Raw genomic sequence first — 26,786 nt, 5'->3', positions numbered from 1 at the left:
GTTTCCGTCTTCAGTCTGACACTGGGTCCACCCCAACCGATTTCTGTGGAGGAGGGGAATTAGATTTTCCAAAACCAATCAGTGAGTGCGATTACATGGGCAAGAATAACACATTTATGAGGCTTATCCCGGTTATGATCATATATTGGGGATATGGATTTTACATGAGCACAGAGAAATCAGGTTATTCATAAACTCTGCATACATCCCAGTTACTAAAGCTAGAATATTCTGGTTTCTCATAAACTGAATATGGCGTTCACAAGCTCAGCCACAAAAAGGGGATACTGCGATCTTTTTTTTATTGGTTTATGTGAACGTACAAAAATACAACCAAATAAAATAAAGACCTTTCAATCATGCAAGAAGAGAAATAAAAAAATAATGAATAAAGAAATAAATTAAATGGAAAAAAAGAATGAACAAATGAATAGGTGTGTCTTCTACATCACTCTGGAATGATAGAAATATTTTTTTGTTATTACAGAGAAAATAAAGCACTGAAAAAATGTACCAATGTGCAGCAGTGCCCAATTCCAGGTATTGATACAATGCAAAAGTGCATAGTACCCCCCCTAGGAAATCTTTTTGATAACACTTGCCATAGTTGTAATTACCCATCATTAGTTCTGGCGCTCCGTCTGACAAGAGCTTGATAACAGTGTTCGTCCCCCTGCAGCGCTCATTGGATTGTTTTTTATTTGAACCAGGAAACCACTGTCTTACGTCATGATGCCAGACAAATCAGTCAACTTGAACTCAGTGAAGTAGGTAGATTCAAAGATCTGGACCCAGCAATCTTTTCACCTGACCTAAAGGAGCCCCACAGGCAGAAAGCGCCAAGCACAGCAGATGTAAGGCTTGCATGCAGCTACACAATCACATACATTTAAAAAATGTGCCACTATTGTGCAGGGGTATCATTATTCAAAGTCTAAAACAGTGATGATTCTCTCGCTGAGAGTATTAGAAACGATGAGAAAGATTAGCTTTCTTTCTGCATCCTTTTATGCCTGTCAGAAAGATGGAAAACGTAAACCATTGTGGCACACTAAAACATCCCAGAGGAATCTCATTAAAATGTATCATTAGAGTCCATTCAGCTCCAGCTCTCCCTAACCAGCGTAGCATCGATCGGGGCCGTAATCAATCAAACTGCACTGTATCTACTGTATTGCAGAGGTGGACAAATGACTGGCCACTTGCAAATTTTCATCAAAAGGCCAGTTATCAACTGGATTTACAGTCTGGGTCCTTTTATCACCGATGTGTCAAATTCAGAGCAGTTCTGTGCAGAATGAGGCGGAAATGACAAAAGGGCATCCAGGAGGGGCGTCTCTGAGGCTGAAGGACATTTTGTGCAGTCGATCACTATTGACTGGAGTACAGAATAAAGGTCATTAACGTCTGGAGTGGAACAACTGCAGCATTTGGCTCCAACAAAACCCTGTTGCTTTGCTCTCATCATTTTCAGAGGATTACCATCATATTCACTAATTAACGGATTAATGAAAGTCTCATTCTCAGAGGTGCTCTGGTCTTAACGCGATCCCTCGACATTTGAGCTTTTAGTCCACTGTTTTCCTCCACCACACACTCCACGAAGGGGCAACACAGTCTCTGTTACCAATTAGCTGAAGCACACAGCACTTTTACTTTGCGCTCCCAGTCGTGGAGTAAAAGCACTTTGCATCTGCTCCTTCGTTTCATCGTTGTGCTCCTCCGATGCTCCAAGGACACTTGGCGCGCACACTTTTCTCCCTGAGTGTCACTACACCACATCACAAACTCAGTCGCAAACACAGCAGGAGAGGAGAACAAGGGCACACTGTCTCTGTGATAGAGGAAGCATAAGTAGTGTTTTCTGTGATATTGAGAAAAGAGCAGGGGACAAACTAAGGTACAGTGAAGAAAACAGCTTTTGATCCAGTCAACTCCAAAAAACTGTTTAGAATAAAAACTGTATTCCTTAAAACTTGCCTTATAATTTGAGCATTAACCAGCCTGACACTGACACAAAAGCATGGACTGTAGGCCTTAATTCCTTTATTTTCAATACCATCAAAAACATAGAGACCCTGTATTATGTCTTTATTTTCTCATTTTCTGTGTTTGGGACATTTATAAGCGTGTCAACCCACAGCGCTTAGGTGAGGTCAGGCCTTTATAATAAGTAAATGATCTGGTGCCAGACCGTAAGCAGCAAACATCCAAGAGACAGAAAAAAATACAAAAATTCAAATATAGCCAGGCCAAAAGCCAGAGAGCATGAATCTCATGTTGGCTTTTACTATCACTTTTGCTGCTGTGCGTGTACAAACAATTACCAACAATCACGCATAGTATACCTCTCTGCAAGACCAAAACTGTTTAAATATCCTATTATGCGGTATAAAATAATGCCTTCTTGTAAATCCACTCTAACATTTTTAGAGCTGTCATTGCATCACCTGGATGTGCCAATCAAAAATAAATGTTTGGATGTTTTGAATGCTTAAATATAGAAAAAAAACTAATTGAAAACTCCTCTTTATTCCTACAGTGTAATACAGACGTGTTTGAAATGTTTGTTATATTTATCATGAAAAAAGTTCACTAAAGTTGCCAGAAGGCAAATTGTTGCCTCAGTCCCCAGTGGGAGGACTGTGTCTGTCTTTGCACATCTGTCAGTTCAAAATACATGTAAAGAAACATATCCTTATACAAACCCTTATAATAAACTTGAACCCTGACTCCTAAACTGGGGTATGAACAATCCCTTTTCTTTTAGTTACTAAAATGAGGTCAGTAGACTGGCTATTGTCAAGCCTCCACCACAGCAAGACAACAACTTGATCCTATGACCTCATTTGGCTGAATTTCCTTCATAAATGTCGAGAGGTTCAGTCCAGCTGCAGCCACTACATTTACTGATCACTGTATTTCTGTATTTGAACCGTAACCGTGCATTTATCACACAAGCTACAAATTAAAATGACCTGGAAAATCAGTGTAGCACAACAGATTTGAGCACTTTGTCCTCCATCAGAGGAGCTAAACCAGCTGCAATGTTGATTAAAGCTATTCAAGGCGCCTCACAAGCGTGTGCAGAAAAGGTGTCTGAAATGTAGAATGAAGAGTCTATACTAAAAGGTGATGGTAGCTCTGACGTCAGAGGATTTTAAACATGTTTCATGCTGTCGATGTGCCACTGTGCAAGCTCTTCACAATGATGTAATGGTATGAAAGGCAAAATCCAGGATGTCTTGTTTAAGTCTTTGAAGCTGCAGAGCACGACACAGGCTACATGTAATCAGAGTCTCAATCAGAACAGAGCAGATCATCTGCTGTACCACTGTGGCAATAACTGACTGATCCTGCACAGCGCGTTTACACGACTCATCAGGTTTCTTTGTTGCCCTCAGGCAGGAGATAAATAAAAGCTTTGAAGCGTATCAATATCAGGTGCTCTGTTGCTTGTTAGATTAAACCGCTTTAACCTAGTTGGCTCTAAAGCTGAAATAATGTGTTTCATTTTCAAGTCAAAATACCAAACCTGTTCCAAATTAAGCTTCTCAGTTATGAGGATTTGCTGCTTGTCTCTACTGTCGCAGGCAAATTTCCAATTTCAGAATAAAATCATGAGCTGTGGCGCACACCTGTGATCTCGGTCATTCGGTGTAAGTTGGTAAAAATTGGTCCAAAGCTGTCTTTAGTCAGTATTCGTCTCATCTTAAAGTACCACTGAAGTCCAACATGTTTATTATTACCATAAATTTTCAGTCTTGGCTCACACATAAATTCAATGAGGTGAAAATTCAACAACCAATAGCACAGCACCAACAGCACCAAACAGGAAGCAGTAAACAAGACAGACAGTAAACGTGGACGGGACTCCAGGGAGGCGCAAAAACGTGAACAAGTCTCAGTTCTCTTGGACTTTGAAAAGGAGCATGAATCTGATCTATCTTCCAGCACTTATTTTTGTGAGAAATCTTCACTTTTGAAATGGTGCGCCCCTTTTTTTCACCAAAATACTGCAGCTAACCAGCAGAGGCTCGTAATGAGTTGAGGGACCAAATGCAAAAGTTTGTACGCAAATACAGTTTATCTGATTACAGTTTGCCAAATTGACAAGATTACTATCGACACGACACCTTCTTTTGTTAAAATGTCCTATTTTTAAAGGGAGTTTGGCGTGATATTGTCCACTACGAGCAGGATGGGAAATTATCTCAAAAAAAAGAAAGAAAACTAGCTGTGTTCTAAACAGTGACCAAATCCCCAGTCTTTGTTAAATCTGTGTGTGACGAAAAATTCACAGTCTTTAGGTTTGACAGAGTGTCAGACTTTTTAAAGTATTTTAAAAGTCTTCTAGTGTGTCTTTCAGTGATAAACTGGACATCTTTGTGGTTTGGACTGTTCTGACAAAACAAGCAATCGTTTATTAATTATTTATGTATGGACCAAATGATTATTCAGTTGAGAAAGTAAACTAAAGATTAAATAATGATGAAAATAATCAAATGAATGTTAGCTGGCTTTGTGTCTTAATGTTTGTTTGCAGTAAAAAATGAAGCTATGTAACAGAAAATGTATCAGAGTGAGACTTCACTAAGCTGTCCTGCAGCAGACAAAAAAAACAGATGTGTTGTTTTTTTCTGTTAAAATAGGAGCTTCTGTTCATCATCCATTTCACTTGTTTAATTTGTCTTGTTGCTGTTGTTACAATTGTAATGCGGGATGTCCTTCTGTGTGCTTCCTTTGAAAATGTCCTAAACAAGGACGGTTCTCACATGTTCAAAAACTAGAAAACATCCTGTTTACCTGCTCTACCTCAAAGCGGTGCTGCATGACAATTATTAAAGAAACAATGCGGTACAGTCACACGCTTCACTGTCAACAAATAGTTAAAGCTATCAACACTACTGCAAGCAGAATGAATTAAGTACACAACAGCCTCGCTGAAAAGGAAATGTAGTTTATGCAAGAATAACCACCCCGAACACAAACACATGAAACACATGAGCAGCAGTGCAATGCCGTCTGAAAACGTTTCCACAGAAGACTAACACATGCGCCACGTTGAGCAGGACGAGGAAACAGACAGAGTTAGCCTGCAGATCCCCCCACACAAGCAAAACACGGAGGCAGAAATCTGCCATAACACCTTCAATTTTTAAAAAGCAAAGACATCTGGATACAGAGAAGAGCTCTTAGCTTTCCAACTGCAGTTAGACACACTCTAATTCCTGAAAGGACGATAGAAATCCTTGTTTAAATACAGTTTCTAGACCAGGGATTCCTTTGACTTCATCAGCCAGGGATTAAATTCGACCCCCGTGGCATCACATTCGACCCTTAAATGATCTGCAAATAATGCTTGAGATATTCACTTTGCAATGCTCTCAAGGAGAAACACCTCACATTAGAAAATCTCACAGAATGATTACCATTTTTTCACTATATTTGGATAGAAATTGCTAAAAAAAACATTATCAAAATACTGGGATTGTCTCTTTGTTGATTCCTTTTTCAACTAATTTATTCAGCTCATGAACTTCCTGATAACCTGTACCAGAGTCCACAGCACCATGTCCACCTCTGCCAACCTCGTCACAATATGATACAATTAATGTCGCAGAAAAAGAGCTGCTGAAATTCAGGAGCGTGGGAGCAGCCCCCTCTTTTCTCATCTCTGCCTCTGACCTCAGGGCCATGTTTACACTGATTATTATCATTTAAAGTACCTTAATAGACGGAGCTGCATGCAGAAGACGGATCTGAGTCCGGCTACAGATAGATTTCCAGAGCGGATAAAAAATTAAAAGATCCAATCAGTAACTTTCTGACAATATCCATCCCTACATTTTCATCCGCTTATCAGGGGCCAGATCACAGGGGGTAGCAGGCTCAGCAAGGTACTCGAGACATCCCTCTACCCAACAACACTTTCCAGCTCCCAGGCCAGACCAGATATATGAAAAAAAAATAAAAATACCTGAACTCCTTCACTTAGGGCGGGAACTCTCACAACCCAGAGAGGGAAATCCACCGTTTTCCAGCAGAGAACCAGAGACTTAGAGATGCCGACTCTCACTCCAACCGCTTTACACTGCAAACCGTCCCAGTGCATGCTGGAGGTCACAGTGTGATGACGCCATCAGAACCACATCACTCACAAAAAGCAAAGATGAATTCTGAGGTCATCAGACTGGACTCCTTCCTCCCTGGCTGTGCCTTAAATTTCTCTTCTTGAGTATCACAAAGAGAGTCGTGACAACCCTGGCAGAAGCAATCACCCACTGGAAACATATTCTTGACAATATTAAACTCAATATTTCATAATGAGTTTAACTATGTGGTGAAAGGCTAGTTAATTTGTGGCTGATATCAGGTCTCAATCCTGTCTTTGTAAATTTTAGTAGTGTGGTGAATCTCTCGATCTCATTTAGATCAAAAATAGTGGCTTCCAACCATTCATACACACAGTTTATGCTCATTCTGTTCAGGCTCCCGGATACATTAGAAGGGGTGCTTGAGCCTTTCCCAGCATGCACTGGACACAAAACACCTTAAAAAGATTGTCAGGTCCATCACATTCAACCTGGAGTCAACCTAACCTGCATTTCTTTCTTTTAGAGGAGCAGGAAATGAATGTAAATACATTCTTGCCTGCAAAGTGTTAAATCTGCCATTTGTGGACCTTAATTCGCCTCCATTGTCTTGCCAATCTCTCAAACAATTTTAATCAACCGCTGCATTATTATAATCCTGGATATCCACGGTTTCAATCTATTTGCAGTGCAGTGTGTGCAGCTTATCCTACTGTACACACTGTCTAATTCTGTACTGGGATACTACTATCACCATGCCTGTTATGTAAAATCTGTCCTCTACTCTCTGCTTTTGTCTCCCCCTGCGAAGCATTATCGTATAATCGGTTTAATTTACATTTTATCCAGCTTTCCACAAAGTCAAAAATGCCTTTGGTTGCTGCTGCCACCTTAAATATTCTACTACGGCGCTACATAATGTCCCCACACTGGCTTCAGGTGGAGTACAAAGAAGCAGCTCTCCCAAACCTCTGCATCCCTCCAAGATTACATAACTTCCCCCGGCCTTTAAGCGGAGATTGCAGCCCTGGGATGGCAGAGATACATGCACAGGTTAAATAGTGGTGTTTAAAATCATGCAACACATCTGGCAATCTCTCAGCAATCAGTAAATGTTCATGAAATATGGCCACATTTTTTGCAGGCAGAGTACAGTATACAACCAGGCTTCACAGTAGTAGTAAGCTCACAGGAGAATCCAAACTCTTTCTAGGTAATTTTTGCACTGAATTACCCAAAACTACTGAAATACAGCATATTAGCTTAAAAAACAAACCATGCATGAGTATTTAATGGTGACCTATAAACCCTGCAAGGATACAAAGCGGTGAAATATCATAAAAAATGCTGCAAAATGCCAAAATTTGCATCAAACATCCTGACCTGCACCAAAGTACATTCATAAAATACCACCACATCCTCCCTCATCACCATGTTTACATATGTCATCCCACACCAGCAGCAGCTCTTCAGTACTACTCCATCCACACCCCCACCTGCTCCACAACACTGGACCACAACACCTCTGCCGTCACCCATTCACTCTCACACACCTTCGTCAGTTGTGCTATCTTCTTGCTCATCTTCAAATGCAGGTCTTGAGTGTAGTCCAGCGTCAAACTCCCGTCGTAAAACATGCTGGATGTTGGAGAAGGGGTATATTTGGTGTTGCTAGTCGAGGTGTTGTACGGAGGCTGCCAGCCTGCCCCCGTCGCCATTTTCACGGGAAATAAACCCAAACGCGACGCTTTAAATCTAAATAAAATGGAGCAGCGGCTGCTACGCGTTAAATCCCCCCATTGTTGTGTTTTGTAGTTAATCTTCCGTTTCAGAGACAGAGAGGAAGAAAGATGGGGAGCACGGACAGCGGGGCGCGAGACCGTGCAGTCGCACGCATCCGCAGCGGACGCGAGCGCTCAGGCTGATGAGAGAGGCGGAGACGCGCGCCAGATGCTCAGCCAATGGCAGGCTCAGTTGGATGTAATGCAGCTTTCTATGACTTTTTATTCTATGCCTGCAGAAATTACACACAAACAACAGCACACATGTTAATGAACACGAGAGTGTCATGCTTTCAGCCTCACGAGCTGCATGACGACAAAGAGATGAGGCTGTTTAGATATGAATAAAAAAAGTCTGTTGTACACATCAATAAATGCTATAGTAAATGAAGCAAGCTATTCTGACAGGAATTAAGCCTTTTAAAAATGCTAGCTTTGTTTTATTTCTACTTTATTATTAATTTCGTTTTTATGTCCTATTATTGCAAGTTATTTTATTCCAATTTATTTATTTTTTTTTTGCATGTTTATTATTTTTTATTTATTGTCCTCATTGCAGTCTTCCTTTAAAAAAAAAAAAAAAAAATTCTGCTTCAACCATATGGTGCATTTTTATTTAGTTTCCAAAAGTTCTTTAGGTTGTAAGTATGGTTTACTATTATTATTATTATTATTATTATTATTATTATTATTATTATTATTATTATTATTATGCTTAACATTTTTAAATGACATCTGTAAACCTATTTATTAAGTCTGGCATTTAATTAATGTTTTTTTTATTTTTTTAATTATTATTTTATATCAAGTCTCTCATTTTTTACTATTCTTACTAGTCTCTACATATAATTGATCTAACCTGATCTAATTCATTACCAAACACTGCTATTTCTGGTCTGCTGTAATCAATACATTTTTCACCATATTATGGTATTTTTGGTATTTAAATTGAGTTGGTCAGAGACTTAAATATAAAGCTTCTGAATTATTAGTCTACAGAAAAATGTAGTTCCTGTATTAACAACTTTAAACTTGGAGGGGAGTGCTGCTGGTCTTCATTCATACTACATTGCATTACATCACTCTGAAAATGCTGAAGCTGAGACTAATCCTGCACTGACATCTGCTGGAGATATCTATTAACTGCAAAAATAATTATTAAGTGGAATGGTTTAGCTATTTTATTGTATGTTATAATTACTCAGAAGACTTAGATTGCTTTAATTTGTTTGAGGAAATACCATACAGATTTTTTTCCTCATATATCAAATGTTACATTTTGCAGTATGTGGCGTCAATGTCTTTTTTTTGTCTTTTAAAAAATAAAAATGTAAAAAAAAAAATCAAAAAATGTGAAAAAAAAAAAAAAAAAAATCATGTTGTGGGTCATCTCATTAACCTAATGTTAAACCAATGATTACACCCCACCTCTGTCTAAAAACTATGTATGACATCAATCAGGATGCTGTGATTGTGCTGTAGAAACACTGTACTTCCACTCCTTTATTCAACTCATCACAAGCCACCAGAGTCACACAGGCAGTTTTGTAGCTGCTGCATGTTTGATTGATTTAATCCAACACCACACATGACTGCTTCAAAGTCTGTTCATCTCAGTGGGTGGCAGAGCAGTTTCTCCACTTTTATTCAACTTTGATCTCTCTCCACTTCATTACTATTCGCTGCAGCGAGATCACAGTCTGCCACATGATTATGTATTAAGTCTGGTATTTAGTTTATTCATAGGCCGGCAGTGAAGTTTTAACACGCTGCCTCCTTGAGAGCCGCTAATTCTTAAAAATTTGATACAAAAGAACAATTTGAAAATTGCAATTATGAGGATTTGTATTGAAGAATGGACACAAAAAAGGTCCTTCACTAACATCGTTATTAAAGAGCATGATCCCTGACAATGGAGTATTGAGGAATGTGAGTTTTGATGCATCATGTCTAGCAGAGTTTGGACTGAGTTATTGTTTTGCAAGTCACCAGTCTTATGTCTTTACACTCAAGTCCCAAGTCAAGTCTGACAAATCCCTAGTCCTAGACTTTGAGTTTTAAGTCCTAAACAAGTAATAATATGCTCTTTAATGTAATACCACAACAGAATAACAATATATTAAATATACAAAAATCATTTATGCTATTAACATTTTGTATTTGTTTGTTAAAAGACATCACATTGTTTTTTTTGTGTGTGAACAACATAATCTTTCGTATTACATTTTTCCAACGTAAGTTTTTTCCATCATTTTCTCCTGAAACTTAATTGAAATAGCGTTAACTTAAGTTGATTTGTGGATTCTTTTTAAATAATGTGCTTTTAAATATTTGGGCTTGGGGGGCAGTATTAAGTATGTTTAAGTCAAAAGGCTCAAGTCCAGGTTCAGTCACGAGACACCGGTGTAAAAGTCCAAGGTGTGTTGTAACTCTTTTATTGATTTTGTCAGATCAGGTCTTAAGTCATCAAATTTATAACACGAGACTAAGTTGTATGACTCAAGTCCTTGACTCTGTAGTTCAATTATTATGTCTTTGCTGCAACACAGCATCTTTTTTTTAGTCTCTATGCTCTTTTTTGTCTTTAACCTAAAATGATGCAAACTCTTAGAAATGATTGACTCTGCAGAGAAACTTGCCCATCCCCTCCATGTATGTTAAAGATTATTTGGGCACTATAGATATATTAGGATTTTCACAACACAAAGGAGCACCTTTGAACTAGAGCATTAAAAGACAATAAACAGAATAAAAACATGTATTTTTACACCTTTTAATGGTAATTTAAAATATGGTGGCACCATCTCATTTTTGTAGATGTCATTCAATTAGCACTGTAGCCCTCATTCCTAGCTCTTATTTTCAAAGTAAAAGTTTGATTTTGTGACTTCAGACTGACCTGTTCAGGTGGACGTTTTTTGTTTTTTCTTTTGCAGGCTGCCAGTGATTGTTTGTGTCCTTAGAAACTGCTCAATCAGCATCAGGGGATGCCAGAACAGATATGTGTGTGTGATAAAAGTTCCAGTTCAAACATCAGCTGAGCTCAGCAGCTCTGTAACTGATTTGCAGCGTCTCCTGTTTACTCAGCTGTCACGTGTCTACTACTGTGTACATATCGCAGCACAGATTTTTATTCATCCGTTCTGGCAGTTTAACAAGAGCGATATGATCCAGCACATCCTGTGTCAGGAAATTATAAACTGCAGTCTTACAGCGTCTTATCAAATGTGGCTCCAGGTTATATTTATGACGTTTTTTCTCCTGTTCTTAACTGAATGTCTATTTGCTCATTCTCTGTATCGTTTTTGTAGTTTCATTTGTCTTGCTGACTTTTTAAAAACATTGTAATTATGAGACAGACTTTTAAAAAAGTAAAAATTCTGAATATAAGATAAATCTATTGCAGTTTTTGTTAGTTTTTTGGTAAACAAGTTTTAGTGAGAGAAAATGGTAAAGGGGAGAGAAGAAGAAGAAAAAAAATGCAAAAAATAGGTGGAAATATGGATACATGATATGTTATCTTTGACCCATACTTATAAATTTGTGTCTCATAATTCTCAAAATCCTAAAAACTATTAACCTTAAACTGCTTCTAAATATCAGATAATGTTCTGTGGGATGATATTGGCCTACAAATCCATAATTATTACACACAAACAACATCTGTTGAACTCAAGTTACAGAGCTGTTAGATTGTAAAACATCACATTTAAACGGACACAAAGGCATGATGTTGACGTCCTAAGTCATTCAATAACATGCTGGGATTTTTTTGCTTCCTCCCTAACTATATATAATATTTACATATTTCAGTGAGCATCCAGAGTCCAGATTCTTCCTGTGTAATAAAGCTCTCACACCACTGGGTGGCTCTGATGTCTACATGCTGATAATTATGGTGAACGTGCACCTGACTTTTCATGTTAATGTAGCAGTGATAACATCCCAGTAACAATATAATATATGACACTCACAGGGACCATTTTTCTGTATCAATAGTTTTACATTTGATATTTCAAGTACAGATTGCCAATAATAATTATGCATTTTAAAAACTGCAAGGCAGATAAAAATTATTATATTGCAGTTTTCGCTTTTCACTTAATTAAAGGATTTAAATACAGCCAAAAAAAGTGATACAATCACTTAAGGAAAATATAGTGAAAAAAAGCATTTTTAAGATTTTTAAAAAATGTATTTAAGTCTTTTAAAGGCCAATTAAGGCCTTATTTTTAGATAAATGAATTCAGTGCCTTTTAAGACTTTTTAAGGATCTGTGGTAGCCCTGGATGAACTGTATCTTTTAATTTATTTTGTTGTGTTTGTGCTCCAGCTGGCTGGTGGATTTTGTGGGACTGCTCTGCTGTTTTTTTTTTTCTAGCACAGCCTGTTAACTAAAGAACAATAGCTGCCGGCATACCATGAGTCCCTGCTGGTGAGTCATCAGTGGGCTTTTCCAGCCGGGTCCTCGTCAGAACCAGATGTCAGCACCCTGCAGGTATTCATGTCCGTCAGAGGATGGATTGTAACGTTTTTGGTGACTCCCTGATCTTTCGTCTAGCACCAACAGCAGGCCCAGTTTCTAGTTGTAAACAAGGAATATAAACATTTAAAGGGTAGACCGTCAGGACATTTAATGCATTGCGTGCAGAGGATAGACCCTATACGGTTACAGCCATGTTAAAATAAAATTAAAAAGACTTTTTATGTCTTTGTTGTGTTGTTTTTACAGGTATTTGTTCCATTATGACTTGTTTTGCAATCACAACTAATAAAAGCATTCCCATTCTGTTGCAGTTTGTGTGCTTTTATTTGCAGTTAAGTTTTGGGTAATGAGTGGAGGAAGGTGAAAAACAGGAAGTGATACGCTTTAGGTGTCCAGAACACGTCTAATGGAGCCCACAGACGGGTGAAGGGCCCCCCACTCTGCGTGCCGTCTGTACTCGCCCTTCTCCAGCAGGTACTGGCGTCCCCTGTAGTTTGGATGCTCATAGAAAACCCAGGCGCCATCCTGGACGTGAGCCGAGTGAACGTCACGGTAACGCCAGCGGTCCATCAGGTTGGGCATGTCGTCGCTGAAGTCCAGCATCTGGCCTTTGAAGTCTGGACGTTCATAGATGCGCATCCTAGACATGTCGGAGAGCTTGAACAATAAGCAACGAAAATAAAGCATTAATAAGTGAGTTTTACTACGGAAGCCTACAATAACCATGCTTGAAATCATTTTTTAAATTTCGTTTTTAAGAGATAACATGGATTGTTTCCTCTTGACAATGGTTAAGTTTCGTTGACTCTCAGGACAATAAAAAGGCAGATTTCTGGAGATAACCAAATAATTTTCTCAACATTAACACAACTTGTTTTCTCAAGATTGCGGGATAGTTATAGAGAACTCGAAAATGAGTTTCTAGTTCATTTGATCACACAATTTCCGCCGCCAGATATGAGAGTGGTATCAATCTTTACTTCCATACTGACCATTTTACGTAGTAAAGAGTACATGTTGCACTATTCTTGTATCATCAAGCAGCAAATCCAAATCCACTGAAAAAACAAGTTGTACAAAATGACGACTACTGGACTAAAGCTTGTATGTTTTGGGGCAGTTTGGGATAAAACATGTAATAAAACAGCACATAGTATGTAATGTAAGTACGAGGGCTTTTCCCACAATTGGACTGCCATTAGTGGGTAAAACAAGAGCATAACTTAAACCAGGACCCCAGAATATCAGCATTGCGATTATAAAGAAAAGTAATGTCCAGAAAAATCATTTAAATACCTACAGTTTTAAATTATAGTTAAAAACACAGTATATACTCGGCTAGGGTCATTTTCTGGCTTTGTGTGAGAGGCTGTTTTCCAGGACTCACATGTGTGATGATCCGACAGGAGCGGATGGTGTCGTTGAAGCCGTTCCAGCTCTGGTAGCTGGGGTACTCCCCTCTCATGAGGATGTACTGGTAGCCCATGTACTGGGGTCTCTCATAGACGACCCAGGCGCCGCTCTCCACCCGGATGGAGTTGCAGCGCTGGAAGTGGGAGCTGAGCTCAGGACAGTCACTGCTGCATTCATAGTAACGACCCTTGAAGTTCCTGTCCTCAAAGAAGAAGATCTGCAAGAAGGACTCAATTTTAGACCATCTGTTCATAGAAATAACACCACCAAAGCTAAAAAATAATATTTACTATTCCATCTCTACTAATACAATCTTTGTTGTCATTCTAACTCAAAGCTCTTGAATGATATATACAATCATTTAGCAGTTAGCATGAAATGCATCATGGTACTCACTTTCCCCATGTGCTCCATATTCACCTTATGTTCCTCCTCACCCAAATCAAATCAAAGCCCCTCATCCACGCTGCATTACTGATGCTCCACTTTCATATAAAGGCTGATGAAATGCACTGCCAGTGGTATTATTGTTATTCAGATGAGCTCCCCATTAACTTTGGCACATTAGCTGATGCTGCAATTGTTTTAAAGTACATGACCTCTGTTTGATTGCTCCTCTGTTTGATGCAGGAAATTTTGACTGGATCTTTCACTACTTTATGCTGTAATATTGTATTTTATATATGCAATGCATTTTAGCCATGCTCATTTATATGACAAAATGTGAATTGCATATATTATTGCTTGTCACTTATGCAATCACTTTAGCTTGTCAAACATTTAAAGTTATATACTATCAGAAATCCAATCCAAGTTAGTATTTTGTAAATGTACGGAGCCCCTAAAGTTCTGAAAGGGTTTTTAAAATTGATTTTGTTCCCACAAGATAATAACTTTAAAAATGTCACCTTTACAGACTTTAGGAACTCTGTATAAATGTGCAGGCTGTTATAATGCACTCTTTATATGTTTTCCTACGAAAAGTAATGCACTTAAATTTGTATGTACACCGTGTTACCATAAGCCAGTAACTTACAACCAATGTGCTGAAAACAAAGGACTTAGGGAACACAGAAACCATACGAACATTCAGTGAACTTTGGGTTATTTTAAGGTACGTTGTCATGTTTCCTTTCCTAAACCTATCCTATAATGAATTTACCTGAATAAACCTAACCGCCGTTACGGTTTTAATTATGTAACATAATTTGTGGGGTGCATATGGGTGCACCCATAATTGAGTGTCAAAATTGATAACTGATTTTGTTGTTCAAGAATGAAACATGTCTGAAACACATAAAATATATGACATCAAACATGTTTTATAATTACTACTTTTTTCAACGAAAAGAAACAGTGTAGTATGTGCATCATGATTTTATTTTTCAACCTTTTTACACTCCTTTCATTACATGACTACATGGCTAATGTTCCTTAAGCCGGCGGATGGATCCAACAATGGGCTGCACGCCCGCCCACTCAGTGTGCCGCCTGTACTCGCCCCTCTCCAGCAGGTACTGGCGTCCCCTGTAGTTGGGCTGCTCGTAGAAAATCCAGGCGCCTTCGAACACCTTGCAGGAGTGGACCTCGCGGCTGTGCCAGCGCTCGTGGAAGACGGGCATGTTGTCTGCAACCTCGAGAGACTGGCCTTCAAAGTTTGGCTTTTCCCAAACCTTCAGCCTCCATGAGTTACCCACCTGGAAGAACAAAGCGTTAAACACTGAACATTTGCAACAGGTAAAGTTTGTAGATGAAAAATAACTTTAAACAAATAAAACAAAAAAGTTAAAGTCAAAAATCTAGGATTCAATAGTATAAAACTAACACCAGGACTGTTTTAACATATTTTGACAGAAAAATGTCAACTCAAGGTCCACCTGTTGGCATTTTCCAGAGCTTTTATCTACACTGTGTGGCCTTTATCAACAGGTGAGTTTTGGGTTATAACTACCTGTTGTTCCGTGACTGAAGTCACATGATGACAATTTTTCTTGTGATGAAGACCATAAGATGTGGTTGAAAGCTCTTGAAGCAAGGCAAATAAGTGTTTTTTTGGTGAAACCATTCAAGACATCAAGGCAGAACTTTTATGCTCATGATGTGATATTCACAGCAAATTTCAAGTTACTGTAAGTGGATTTTACACCACATGGAAATTAAATGAAACTAAATTAAAATGCTGTGTCATGCTTTGGAAAAACAGTCAACAGTAATGTAAAATATACAAGTTTATGAGCTAAAACACTGCTCTGGTTTGGCATTATTTCTCTTTTAACTTACGTTTCTAATAATGCGACAGGACCTGATGGTGTCATTGATGCCCAGCCAGCGCTGGTAGTCTGGGTACTCTCCTGGGGTCAGCACATACTGGCTGCCCATGTAATTCGGTCTCTCGTAAATGACCCAGAATCCTCCCTCAACTCGGATGGAGTTGCAGTGGGTGAAGTATGTGTGCAGGTCGCTGGAGTCATTATCACACTCGTGAAATCGACCCTGGAAGTTCCTGTCCTCGTAGAAGATGATCTGGTAAAGAAATACAAAATATTACATGTTTAATGTCATGAAGTGGCTTTTATATAAGCACATTTTAATAAAAGTTGCACCTATTTATCTAAAAATATCTGTAACATACAAGATATAGATAGAGATAAAGTATGCAACACTACATTAAAAACGTGGCTTTAAATAAGTGAAAAATACCTTCTCCATGGCTAATATCAATTAGTTTGGTGTGTAATATAAAACATTAAAGCAGCCACCTCCAATATTCTCTTTATACAGAACAAGAACAATAAAACTAGCACATGGTTTGCTTTGTGTGAACTGAATTATTCAATTGGCAATTCAAATATTTATCCAGGCTTATCACATTGTTTCGAAGCAGTGAATCCTGTTTCCCTAAACAATGCAAACGCAAAGTGCAAAGCATCCCGAAGCCAGTGGATGTAGCAAAGCATGCTGACAAAAACAAGGGCACTGCAGGACATCTGGTTTGATATGAAACGTGTTGAGCTGAGTCAGTGACACCACAGGAAGGCTCCAGAGACTTTACAGGAGACACTGAGTCGTGATTTTTCACACTGCGTCACTGATTCGTGTCAAACAAGGTGCACTCTTGACCTTGGGAACAGTAGTTTTGGTTTGGTAACAGGAGATGATGCTATTCTCTATGGACATTAAGTTACGTGTTTTTTGTCAGATCCCATTAAAGTACAAAAAATTTCCACCAATAATGCACATAAATTAAAATAGTTATTGGGCATTAACAGAGATCAGAGCATTTTTTTTAAATTTAAATTTAATTATATTATCACTATATCTATAATTATGGTCAATATTATCATGTATATTTAGAATTATCTTTTACTTTTCTTCATATTGTATTTTTCTCTTATTATTTGGTCAGTCCTTCTCTATCCTGTCTTTTTTATTCAAATGTAATTTACTACTAGTTATTATTGTTATTGCATATATTTAGTATGACTTTTTCAGTATTTATATGATGTATTTTCCTCTTATTATTTGCTCAGTCCTTCTGTCTTTTTTATCAAAATGAAAGTTAATCAGTTATAAATGTACACACACTCATACACATGTGTGTCCTGTATAACCATCCTTGGTACAGTAATAATCACCGGTTTGGACATTCGTAACAGCCAGAATATTAGTATAACTATGTGTTTCTTTGCTTTGTTTTGACTATATTCCTGTTTCTGTGTACCACTATGTATGAGTTGTATATCACCACCTTGGTTTTGTGAACTGCCCTTTGCACCAATGATAATAATAATAATAACAATAAATTGTCTTTCCATTCAAACAAACGATTATTCAGACATATACTGCAGATGTTCATGGTTCCCAGAGAATGAAACATTAAGTATTTGGTGAACCACCTGACCTGTCTCTTAGTGCCACTGCCACTAGTGTTACACAAGAAATATGAAAATGTAATTAGTTGATTGCTGTGATGTTCACTGAGCACAATAATGCTACTCAGAGGAAAATATGACTTTTTGTCCAGCACCACCTTCAGGTAAAACTTTACATTTTTACAGCTGGTAAGGATGGGAGAATACTGTCGGGAAATCACTGGTATGCTGTGAAATTTGTAGGGGGGAATTCACAAAGAATGGATTGCATCCACTAATAGCATCATAAATTGCTCATCACTTGCAACTACAACCTGCCCCAAATCAAGGTCCAATTCACAAAAGACATAACAGCGCAAACTTTCCCATAAAGTTTAAGTAAGTAGCCTGTAAATGTTGCCTTTGTGCCAAAAACACAGAAGGTAAAACAATGGCAGAAACTGAAATTGTGACTGATGAGGTACTGAGGCATTCCTAACAAACGAAACATGACAAAGACGGACTAAAGTTACTACCAACTTTCTCAAGACTGTAATAATTTCACTGTGTCTGCATGTAGCTATAGCGATGATCTTCGCAAATCGGATTTTTTGCAATGAAGCTAATTTATGTGCAAATAGCACATACCAAAATGCTTTTTGCTTGGCAGAGCAAATCAGGATGCATTTTAATATTTTTGGGTGCTTCCAGAATTACATGGATTTGTTTTGTCTTATTTGCACATGTTTAGCAGTGTGTCAATTTGCCTGTAAGTTTTTTTCCTCTTATTAATAAAGGACAGCTGTTATACAGTATATATAATGCTCAGTTTATATATGTGTGTTCTTGGCTGCAGGGGAATTAGAACCTTCTTTTAATCTTTATTCAGTCTTTTGTAAAGAAGAAAATAACTCTTTTATGTCATGTGTGCAAGTCATAATGTGCAAAACTAAGTCAGTGTAGTACCCCTTTAAGTTGTGATTATGAAAAAAACATGTTTTAGTGTTTGCTATTTTAAATTAGGATCCAATTATGCGATCAGTTGTGTCTATAACTGCAAACAAGTGGTTTAGCACGAGACATATTTACAGAAAATTCATAAGAACAGTCAGAGTTTGCTTCTCATTTATTGATATGTTGTGTCAGGCATCTGGAAAGATCTTGAATCACCTTTTGGTCAGGGCTAGAGTCGAGGTAGAGTTAAAACTCTGTGATGCGGCGGAAGGAGCCGACACCAGGGGAGGTCGCCCCCCAGTCGCTGTGCTGCCGGTACTCGCCTCGCTCTAGGAGGTACTGGTGCCCCCTGTAGTTGGGGAGGTCGTAGAACACCCAGGCGCCATCAGTCACCACACAGGAGTACGCCTCGCGCATCTTGTAGGTTTCGTACACTGAGGGGCAGTCGTCAGAGCACTCCACCATCTGGCCTCCGAAGTCTGGCCTCTCGTACAGCCTCAGCTTCCATGAACTACCATAAGCCTGAAAACACAAAACAAGAGAGGCTATGAACTCTGGTTGGTATCCCCAAAAGTTTGGTATTGCGGTTCGATATCCTATAAAATCTAATGAAACAATCCAAGGGTGTAGGTTTTGTTTTAACACTGGTGGGCACACATATGAAATGGGGGTTTAGTTAAGGGGTCCTTTGCTGGAAAATGTTGAGCATTTAAGACTTAATTTTTCTGCATTCTGGTGATTTTTTATGCACAAATTTGTACCTTTTCTGCATCAGTTTATGTTGTAAATGTCTTGAGGCGGCCATGTCCCATATTGTGGCTAACACGTTTTTCACAACAAGCAGATATTTAGAGTCGTGTTTCTGGCCTTTTGGTAAATTTCGGTCCAATTTCACTCCTCTTTCTGCTTTGTTTTAATAATAATAATCAAATAATACATTTTATTCATAGAGTGCTTTTCACAATGCTCAAAGACGCTTTAAACAAAGTCTATTGGTGGTCTCCACCAGCTCCCGGAAAAAACTCTTTTTAGCTATTAAAAGCTCCACCAAAGTTAGCAGTAAAATCAGTTTCTGTCTTGTGTGCTTGACAGGTAGCTGAACACTGAACCAAAAAAAATTATGCTCCAAAAAACAAAACAATGTGCTTAAAGATGCCAAAACTCTGTGGAGCTGAGCTTTAGAGTTGTCTGTGTCCCCTTGACATTAGTCACTTGCCGTTTGTTATTATAAAAGCATTGATTCTTTCAGACTGAACATTTAAGCATTATTTTTAGGGTGCATATTCCCCTTTAAAGTCTTTTTGGCTAACTTATTAGCAAATTGCTGCCAAATAGTTCTGCCATTGTCTGCGCGTGTAGTCTGTTGGCCTCAAAAGTGTTCACAGAGCTCAGTCCTGTGCTGCTGTTCACTGCCCAAACACTCTTTTCTCGTACTAAACCCAAAATCTGTTGTTGTATTAGCCTGACTGAGGACTCTTACATTCTTTATGGCACGGCAGGATTTGACGTTTTCACTGAAGGCCATCCACTGCTGGTTGTCGGCGTACTCCCCGGGGCTGAGGATGTACTGGAAACCCTTGTAGTTGGGTCTCTCATAGATCACCCACACACCGCTCTCCACCCTGATGGAGTTGCAACGGTTGAAGTACGTATGCAGGTCCGCACAGTCGCTGCTACAGTTGTAGCAGCGGCCCTGGAACTTCTTCTCCTCATAAAATGTGATCTGTGAAAGTAAGAGAAAGAACTTTAATTGTGAGTATTTCCTGAATATCTTAAAAAGAACTTTAAATAGCACACCGGTTGTGGTGAGTTTTGTCTTACCTTCCCCATTTGGATGCACTGTAAACCTCATTCTTTGCTGCAGCCCCATCAAAGTATTTATCGATAAACAAAATGTGCAGAGTGCGGCAAGTCTTTGATACCCAAATGAGGTAGATTTACATATCAGCAAAATGGCTTGTTGCTGTTTGATTTGCCTTTGTTCCAGGCTGATGATGACGCTGTATCAAACGCATGCTGGAACAGTGAAGGCAGAGGGTCAGTGTCACACAGTAATGGAAAGAAATGATTCTGCAATGTTATATTATCTCCTGTATCATCACAGCTGCAGATAATAACTTTTAACCACTATTATTGGCCTTTTTTTGCTTCTCATCCTAAATGTCATTTATTTTTAACACCTTCTAAGCTTCAGAAAGGTGGCTTTAGATACATTTTAATACAGATATAAAGTCTTACAAATTCATGTGTGTATTAATTGTGATTTTAACTACTGTTGCAAGCAATTTTGTAATATAATCAATAATATGATCACAACTGTTATTTCTCTGTTGTTAGGCCTGCTGACACCCTCCTGCTATAAAGGCTGTCAGTTTTAATAATCTTTATATGTTATTATGACTGGAATCTGAAATTAGGACTTTCAGATTTAAGGATTTTATTTATAAATTTACTGTCCAAAAATGAAAGGACATCTTTTGCAGTTTTTTCACAGAAAGAAACAAGACTTCATGTGCCAGTCCAGTTGCATGAATAAATGTTGGCATTATGTTTCTGGAAAGCACTAATATGTTACATCTGTATGTTTCATATGTATCATATCAACATTTTTAATGTGCTGACTTCGTCATCAGCAGATGGAGGGGATGGCAGATGACATGTCAGTTTGGCGGCACGATTGCCAAGCTACAGACCACTGTTAGAGACCAACAAACAACAAAACTGGTTGTTATTTCTGGCATTGTTTTATATCCACCCGACATGGGTGTTTTTTGGGATCCGTCACTATGTTTCACGAGCATCTGTAGGCAATAAAATAAGTTCTTTTAACATATAGATTGCTTCCTTCGCTACTGGGAGTGTGCCCCCCAAAACCAGGAATTTTAAGCCAAAACTTCACCTTTCCTAACATAAATCAAGTGGTTATTGTGCCTAAACCTAAAAACATTTTGACCACAGTGTTGTTGAAATGTTAAGTTTGAAAGTGTCCGCTAATGAATAACGTGCAAATTGGATGTATGTGTGGTTTGTAGAAACTTAAAATACTAGCAATTTTTCTGGCGATTAGGTTGTTAGGGTTGGTGGTTCAGTCCAACTACCAACCCAAAGCATTGGTATCTGATGACCTGAGAATGAGATTTACAAATCAATTCTCCAGTCTGTGGACTGAATCGCATTTCTGCCACTTTCCATCTCTGAAAAATGCTTCAGTTGTTTCAGGCTTAAGCGTCGAGTATCAAATTAAAGAGGGTGAAGAACTTTTGAAAGGATGAAATTAATTTTCTTTTCCTAAATTATCAGAAAGCTAACAGTCAGAATACTTAACATCAAGGTCAGTGATTCAGAAAAGTAGTAAATGTGGAAGTAAAGAAACTGCTGTTCACTCCAATGGCAGCTTGAGGCTGACTCCCATAGTGAGTCAAATTTACAGCAACATGTTTACAGCCTGGTCCAAAAATTGTTTGGGTTCGATAGCTAATGTCCCTGTTCATGACAACTGAACTTTGAATTTTTATATAACTCACCCGTTTCTATGTTATTAAGTCTAAAGGTTATGTATAATTAAGGGTGTTAACCCCTGATTCACAGAGTCAGAAAGGCATAGCTGTGGCTGTTTCAGTGTGTTTTCAGTTCATGAAAGCTAAATATAATGTTTTGGTTGCCTAAAATATTTTTGTTCAGTATTTGGATGACCTTCAGAGTCAGATGCTCAGTTTTTTTCATAAATTAAACATGGTTTTACGCCATTTTTTTGCTGGCAAATAATCCCATTATATTGGGCTCAGTTAAACCTTGGCTGTAAATGCACCATGCTAACCAAATTAGATGGACAAAATGCCACAGAAGCTTCAAAACAGGAATTCACAAACCAGTGACAATTTTTTTACAGTCTATGTCCAAAATTAAAAAAGCTCCCAAAGAGATTGTCCATTAATAAGTGTTTGGATTTTAAAGGAAAATTTGCTTAAACATATTAAATTCATATATTTAATAGCAATGAAACAAACCCTATAAATGCTAACATTTTATCCCCCTACATTTGTTTCTTGTTTTGTATTTGACTTCACGAACAAGGACAGATTTGACAGGCAGGAATCTGAAACATTGGATTTCAGCTTGTTTTATTTTTCCACACAGTACATTCAGATTTAACAGGAGTCCATGATGCGCCTGATGGAGCTAAACCTGTTCATGTTGCTCATCCCCATGTCTCTGAGGTTCCTGTACTCTCCTGGCCTAAGGTACAGCATCTTGCCTCTGTAGTTGGGCTGCTCGAACATCAGCCAGTGGCCGTCCATCACGTTGCAGGACTGGCAGTCAGACATGCGGAAGCGATCCATCATATTGTCGCAGTCGTCCATGAGCTCGTGCATCTGGCCTCCAAAGTTCTCCTTCTCATAGATCCTCATTCTGAAGGGTCCCCTGTGCTGTGGATGAGGAAACATCAGCGACATGAGTGAGGAGCTAAACCTTTAGATCCACACATTAAAGCTGTGGTTTGACACTTGTTTGATGAGACTGGTGGACGGATAACAGTGGCTAGGTACCTTGAGATTGCGATGAAGTTCTAATTATCTTAAGAGAACGACCCTTTTTTTTTTCTAGAACTGTAATGATGACATGATAATTAACTTTGGTGATTGATGACACAGGCGTTCTTCCGATAATCTTAAAATCTGTTTTGAATCAATGTTTGAAATGGTAAAATCATTTAATCGCAAATTGGGTTTGCAAATACCATTCATGACAATATTTGCACCAAATTCTGGTTGGAATCACTGTATCATTCGGATCTGAGATAACTGAGATTAGGGAGAAAATCCACTTACTGGCTATTTTCTATGAGCTTTTAGCCGTATCTCACAGCCCTCCTTGGTAAAGGTATCACATTAAGAACTGAAGAAGCCCCTCAGATGAAAGGTAAAATGTCTTCAAGAAACTCAAGCAAGTCAAGTTGCCTAAGATAGAGCACCTATAATGACATCATTAAAGTCTGGCACTGCAATTGCATGATTTCACTTGTTCAGCTTCCATTGACTGAAGAAGACTGTGAGATACACCTGAAAAGTAGTAAGAGGACCTTGAGTTTTTTTGACAGATGTGTTCAAAGTAGCTATTACTGCAACTCTAATTACAAATCTGTACTGTCAACGATTAACGTTGTCCAACATGAACGAGGGTGTCCTTTTCAGTTCAGTTTACAGAATCCCTCTTTGGCGGGAAATTAATATGCTTTTTCCTGTTAGATGTGGTACGACTGGACCATAACAAAGCTGAAAAACCTACCATGGGGATCATGCGACTGGACCTGATGCAGTCGCTCATACTCATTCCCATCAGGCGCTGGTTGTCTGGATACTCGCCCCTCCTCACCAGCATCTGGTGGCCCATGAAGTTGGGCTTCTCATAAACCATGAAGAGGCCGCTCTCCACCCTGCAGGAGTTACACCTGCTCAGGTAAGAGGTGAGCTCGGGGCAGTCGCTGCTGGTCTCATAGGAGCGACCCTGGAAGTTACGGTCCTCATAGAAGATAATCTGTAAACAACAACATGATTAACATTTTCATTTTTTTTTAATGTCACTGTGTCTCAGATTCTATGAAAGTTTCACTTACCCTCCCCATGGTCATGATATTTGTGAGCTAATCTCAGATGTACAGCTTCAACATCGACCCTATTCCCTTTTTATACATTGCACCGCCGTACTATTTCCACATGGCTTGTGCTGAAACCTTTGAGTCATCACTCTATATTGTGGCACAGAGCAGCCACCCTATAGTGCTGCACACACTTCACTGTATGTCAGAATCTGCAATAGTTATTGTGAATATTGGGTTTTATATGTGCTTCCAGAAGCTTCAACTATTTAATGTATATCTCTGATTTAAAAATCTGTGGTGTGAATATCAGATCTGAAGATGAGTCTGAACTTTATGGTGATTGTTTATGACTAAAGGTATTAAACAAATGCCATGAAACAAAACTTTACAGCATTTGAAAAGTAATAAAATGTTATTAAAAATAGATTATTTAGGGGAGTTTTGTCTCCGCCATGACCTGGCGTGACCTCTTGAAACTACATTCATCATACAATAATAACTATTCACATGTTTTGTAAAAATTGAATGCAGGCCCACGTGAAACTCGTGATGAGTCATGATGTTTCACACAAAGGTGCGCAAGGTGCTCTGCAGCTGTTAGTCTATATAAAAGTGGCGCTGGGTTGGAACCATTTGCAAAAAAAAACTTAACGTGTCACCATGGGCAGGGTAATATTCACCATATGTTTTAGCATGTTGGAAAATCTGGTGCTGTAGCAGTAGTAATAAAGTAATAGTTTACAGATGTATGAGGTAAATGTACTTCAGTATTTTATCTAACTAAGTGTCCTGTGTGTTTTTCTGCTTCAGATTATCTTCTATGAGGACAGGAACTTCCAGGGCCGGTCCTATGACTGCAGCAGCGACTGCTCCGACATTCACATGCACCTGAACCGCTGCAACTCCTGCAGGGTGGAGAATGGGTGCTTCGTGGCGTACGACCGCCCCAACTTTATGGGTAATCAGATCTTCCTGAAGAGAGGCGAGTACTCTGATTTTCAGCGCATGGGGAGCATGATGGGCATGGGTATGATGGATACTATCCGCTCCTGCCGTATGGTCCCATTGGTAAGACATTTTGGTAGTCGTTTCCACAACGTTTTCAGAGCAAGAAAGGTATTTTCAAGAAACAATGGACTAATATTATGTCATGTCTTCCTCCAACAGCACAGAGGGCAGTTCAGGATGAGGATCTATGAGAGGGAGAACTACGGAGGCCAGATGCATGAGCTGATGGACGACTGCGAGTCTCTCCAGGATCGTTTCTTGATGTCTGACTGCCAGTCCTGCAACGTGATGGACGGCCACTGGCTGATGTTCGAGCAGCCCAACTTCAGAGGCCGCATGATGTATGTGAGACCAGGAGAGTACAGGAGCCTCAGAGACATGGGGGCAATCAACATCTCCAGAATCAGCTCCATCAGGCGCATCATGGATATGTGCTGATCGTTGTTTGATTAAAGAAACTGTGTTGAAAAATAAAATTCATATTTTGAAGTAGTTTTCCGTGGTTTTGTAGTTTTATTTATGCTTTGCAATGTAGCAGTGGTGCAAGGGGCACAATTTTCCCCCTTGAAAGGTTAGAGGGAAACACTGATATTTTTGGATCCTAAAAAAATAAAGCTTTATCTTTTGTGTCCTGGTATGCTAGTACAGTAAGTAAATAAATGTTTGAATTTTTTACAAATCTTTTTGAGAACAGCTGAGTCATGTTTCCAAACTAAATAGTCTATTTTTAAAGTAAACATAACTAGTAAATATAACTATGTAGTAGAAGTATGTGCACCTCAAGTTCCTCAATAGTCACCTCATTACACCTCCCATTCTGACTGTTTTTCTGATGGTTTTTGTAAACCGGACTCTATGAATTCCCAAGACTTTTTCTCAACTATTATTGCAACTGCTCCTAATTCAGTACATGACATTGAGTGCATATTATCATTCGGCATGTTGGGGTTTCCTTTCAATCTCCCAAACTAATGTATAATGTCACTAGGGTTGCAGTGGTCTACTGGTTTCATGGTATACCCTGGTATGAGAGTTGACACTTATCATACTGAGTACATTTACTTATCTATAGTATTGAAAAAAACGCAACTGGATCTATAATTTCACCTTTACTTTCTCGTGACTAAGCTATTTTCAAAAGGGAGCATTTTTAGACAAACTTCACAAATCTAAATGGTTTCAAACTTCAGGTATAAAAATAAAACATCAATTCAACCAAAAAACCCTCCCGTTTTCACTCCTTAAAGGGTCATTGTAGCTAATAAATGAAGAATTTCCTAATACAGTGATATGTTTTACCATGTATCACTGTAAAATTTTCTGTGACGCTTAATGTACCATGAAAATCATACCGATTAAACCTCTAATGTAGGTAAAGATGGACAGAATTTGAAGGAACACTAGCAACGTAAACAACAGTGATCAATGACCTTAATGAATTTTTGAAGTCTTGCCATTTTATTTCTATCCTGAGGGTGGCACTAATGGAAAGGTCATATGGTTATTAACTTCAAAAGGTCTCATCCTATTCAGAATATGAATGCACTCAGTATATACAGTATAATGGCAATCTGCATGTTTTATTTTGAGATATCTTGT

At 38.6% G+C, this 26,786-nt stretch overlaps 6 protein-coding genes across 9 annotated transcripts in view; 1 reads left to right on the top strand and 5 right to left on the bottom strand.

Annotated features, from left to right (window-relative positions):
• LOC121962862 (protein FAM184A) overlaps window positions 1-8,249 on the bottom strand; it is a 65,238-nt gene extending 56,989 nt beyond the window's left edge. The window contains exon 1 of one of the 3 annotated variants that reach the window (XM_088074612.1): window positions 7,649-8,249. In XM_088074612.1, coding sequence (XP_087930738.1) covers window positions 7,649-7,813 — 165 coding nt within the window. In that variant the 5' untranslated portion in view covers window positions 7,814-8,249. The remainder of the gene's footprint in view (window positions 1-7,648) is intronic. The other 2 variants (XM_088074611.1, XM_042513178.2) reach the window with 2 other exon arrangements.
• Window positions 8,250-12,662: 4,413 nt separating this feature from the next.
• LOC121962903 (gamma-crystallin M2-like) lies at window positions 12,663-14,304 on the bottom strand. The gene is made up of 3 exons (XM_042513225.2): window positions 14,172-14,304; window positions 13,750-13,992; window positions 12,663-13,019 (listed from the first exon to the last, which is right to left on the bottom strand). Exons 1-3 carry the CDS (start codon window positions 14,187-14,189, stop codon window positions 12,747-12,749), a joined length of 534 nt encoding a protein of 177 aa, XP_042369159.2. The 5' UTR covers window positions 14,190-14,304; the 3' UTR covers window positions 12,663-12,746.
• An 830-nt stretch (window positions 14,305-15,134) lies between these two features.
• On the bottom strand, window positions 15,135-16,723 carry LOC121963081 (gamma-crystallin S-1-like). 2 transcript variants are annotated; one of them, XM_088074574.1, is made up of 3 exons: window positions 16,645-16,723; window positions 16,056-16,298; window positions 15,135-15,472 (listed from the first exon to the last, which is right to left on the bottom strand). In XM_088074574.1, the coding sequence occupies exons 1-3, from the start codon at window positions 16,702-16,704 to the stop codon at window positions 15,200-15,202; spliced, it is 576 nt and encodes a 191-aa protein (XP_087930700.1). In that variant the 5' UTR covers window positions 16,705-16,723; the 3' UTR covers window positions 15,135-15,199. The 2 variants fall into 2 exon arrangements, with proteins under 2 accessions (XP_087930700.1, XP_042369383.1); XM_042513449.2 differs by lacking the exon at window positions 16,645-16,723 and adding an exon at window positions 16,476-16,601.
• A 2,011-nt stretch (window positions 16,724-18,734) lies between these two features.
• On the bottom strand, window positions 18,735-20,425 carry LOC121962815 (gamma-crystallin M2-like). The gene is made up of 3 exons (XM_042513121.2): window positions 20,402-20,425; window positions 20,061-20,303; window positions 18,735-19,102 (listed from the first exon to the last, which is right to left on the bottom strand). The coding sequence occupies exons 1-3, from the start codon at window positions 20,408-20,410 to the stop codon at window positions 18,827-18,829; spliced, it is 528 nt and encodes a 175-aa protein (XP_042369055.1). The 5' UTR covers window positions 20,411-20,425; the 3' UTR covers window positions 18,735-18,826.
• A 2,259-nt stretch (window positions 20,426-22,684) lies between these two features.
• Window positions 22,685-24,337, bottom strand: LOC121962725 (gamma-crystallin M3-like). The gene is made up of 3 exons (XM_042512985.2): window positions 24,195-24,337; window positions 23,867-24,115; window positions 22,685-23,007 (listed from the first exon to the last, which is right to left on the bottom strand). Exons 1-3 carry the CDS (start codon window positions 24,207-24,209, stop codon window positions 22,729-22,731), a joined length of 543 nt encoding a protein of 180 aa, XP_042368919.1. The 5' UTR covers window positions 24,210-24,337; the 3' UTR covers window positions 22,685-22,728.
• A 448-nt stretch (window positions 24,338-24,785) lies between these two features.
• Window positions 24,786-25,679, top strand: LOC121962734 (gamma-crystallin M3-like). The gene is made up of 3 exons (XM_042513018.2): window positions 24,786-24,848; window positions 24,990-25,247; window positions 25,347-25,679. Exons 1-3 carry the CDS (start codon window positions 24,840-24,842, stop codon window positions 25,623-25,625), a joined length of 546 nt encoding a protein of 181 aa, XP_042368952.1. The 5' UTR covers window positions 24,786-24,839; the 3' UTR covers window positions 25,626-25,679.
• Window positions 25,680-26,786: the final 1,107 nt, after the last annotated feature.

Source organism: Plectropomus leopardus, chromosome 24 (assembly GCF_026936395.1).
Source record: "Plectropomus leopardus strain MGB_pleo_1.0 chromosome 24, ASM2693639v1, whole genome shotgun sequence".
Taxonomy (NCBI): Eukaryota; Metazoa; Chordata; class Actinopteri; order Perciformes; family Serranidae; genus Plectropomus; species Plectropomus leopardus.
The sequence above is the reverse complement of the archived record's forward strand: the minus strand, read 5'-3'. Positions and strand labels throughout refer to the sequence as shown.

Coding starts and splice junctions, on each gene's coding strand:
- LOC121962903 (XM_042513225.2), bottom strand. Junction 13,020..13,749: donor CCTGTCGGATCATCACACAT/GTGAGTCCTGGA, acceptor TTATTGTTCAAG/CTCTCCGACATGTCTAGGAT.
- LOC121962734 (XM_042513018.2), top strand. Junction 25,248..25,346: donor CCTGCCGTATGGTCCCATTG/GTAAGACATTTT, acceptor TTCCTCCAACAG/CACAGAGGGCAGTTCAGGAT.
- LOC121962725 (XM_042512985.2), bottom strand. Junction 23,008..23,866: donor CCAGTCGCATGATCCCCATG/GTAGGTTTTTCA, acceptor CCTCATCCACAG/CACAGGGGACCCTTCAGAAT.
- LOC121963081 (XM_088074574.1), bottom strand. CDS start 16,704: ATGCTTTGCACTTTGCGTTTGCATTGTTTAGGGAAACAGGATTCACTG. Junction 16,299..16,644: donor ATTCACTGCTTCGAAACAAT/GTGATAAGCCTG, acceptor TTTCTTTACCAG/ATCATCTTCTACGAGGACAG. Junction 15,473..16,055: donor CCTGTCGCATTATTAGAAAC/GTAAGTTAAAAG, acceptor TTGTTCTTCCAG/GTGGGTAACTCATGGAGGCT.
- LOC121962815 (XM_042513121.2), bottom strand. Junction 19,103..20,060: donor CCTGCCGTGCCATAAAGAAT/GTAAGAGTCCTC, acceptor TTGTGTTTTCAG/GCTTATGGTAGTTCATGGAA.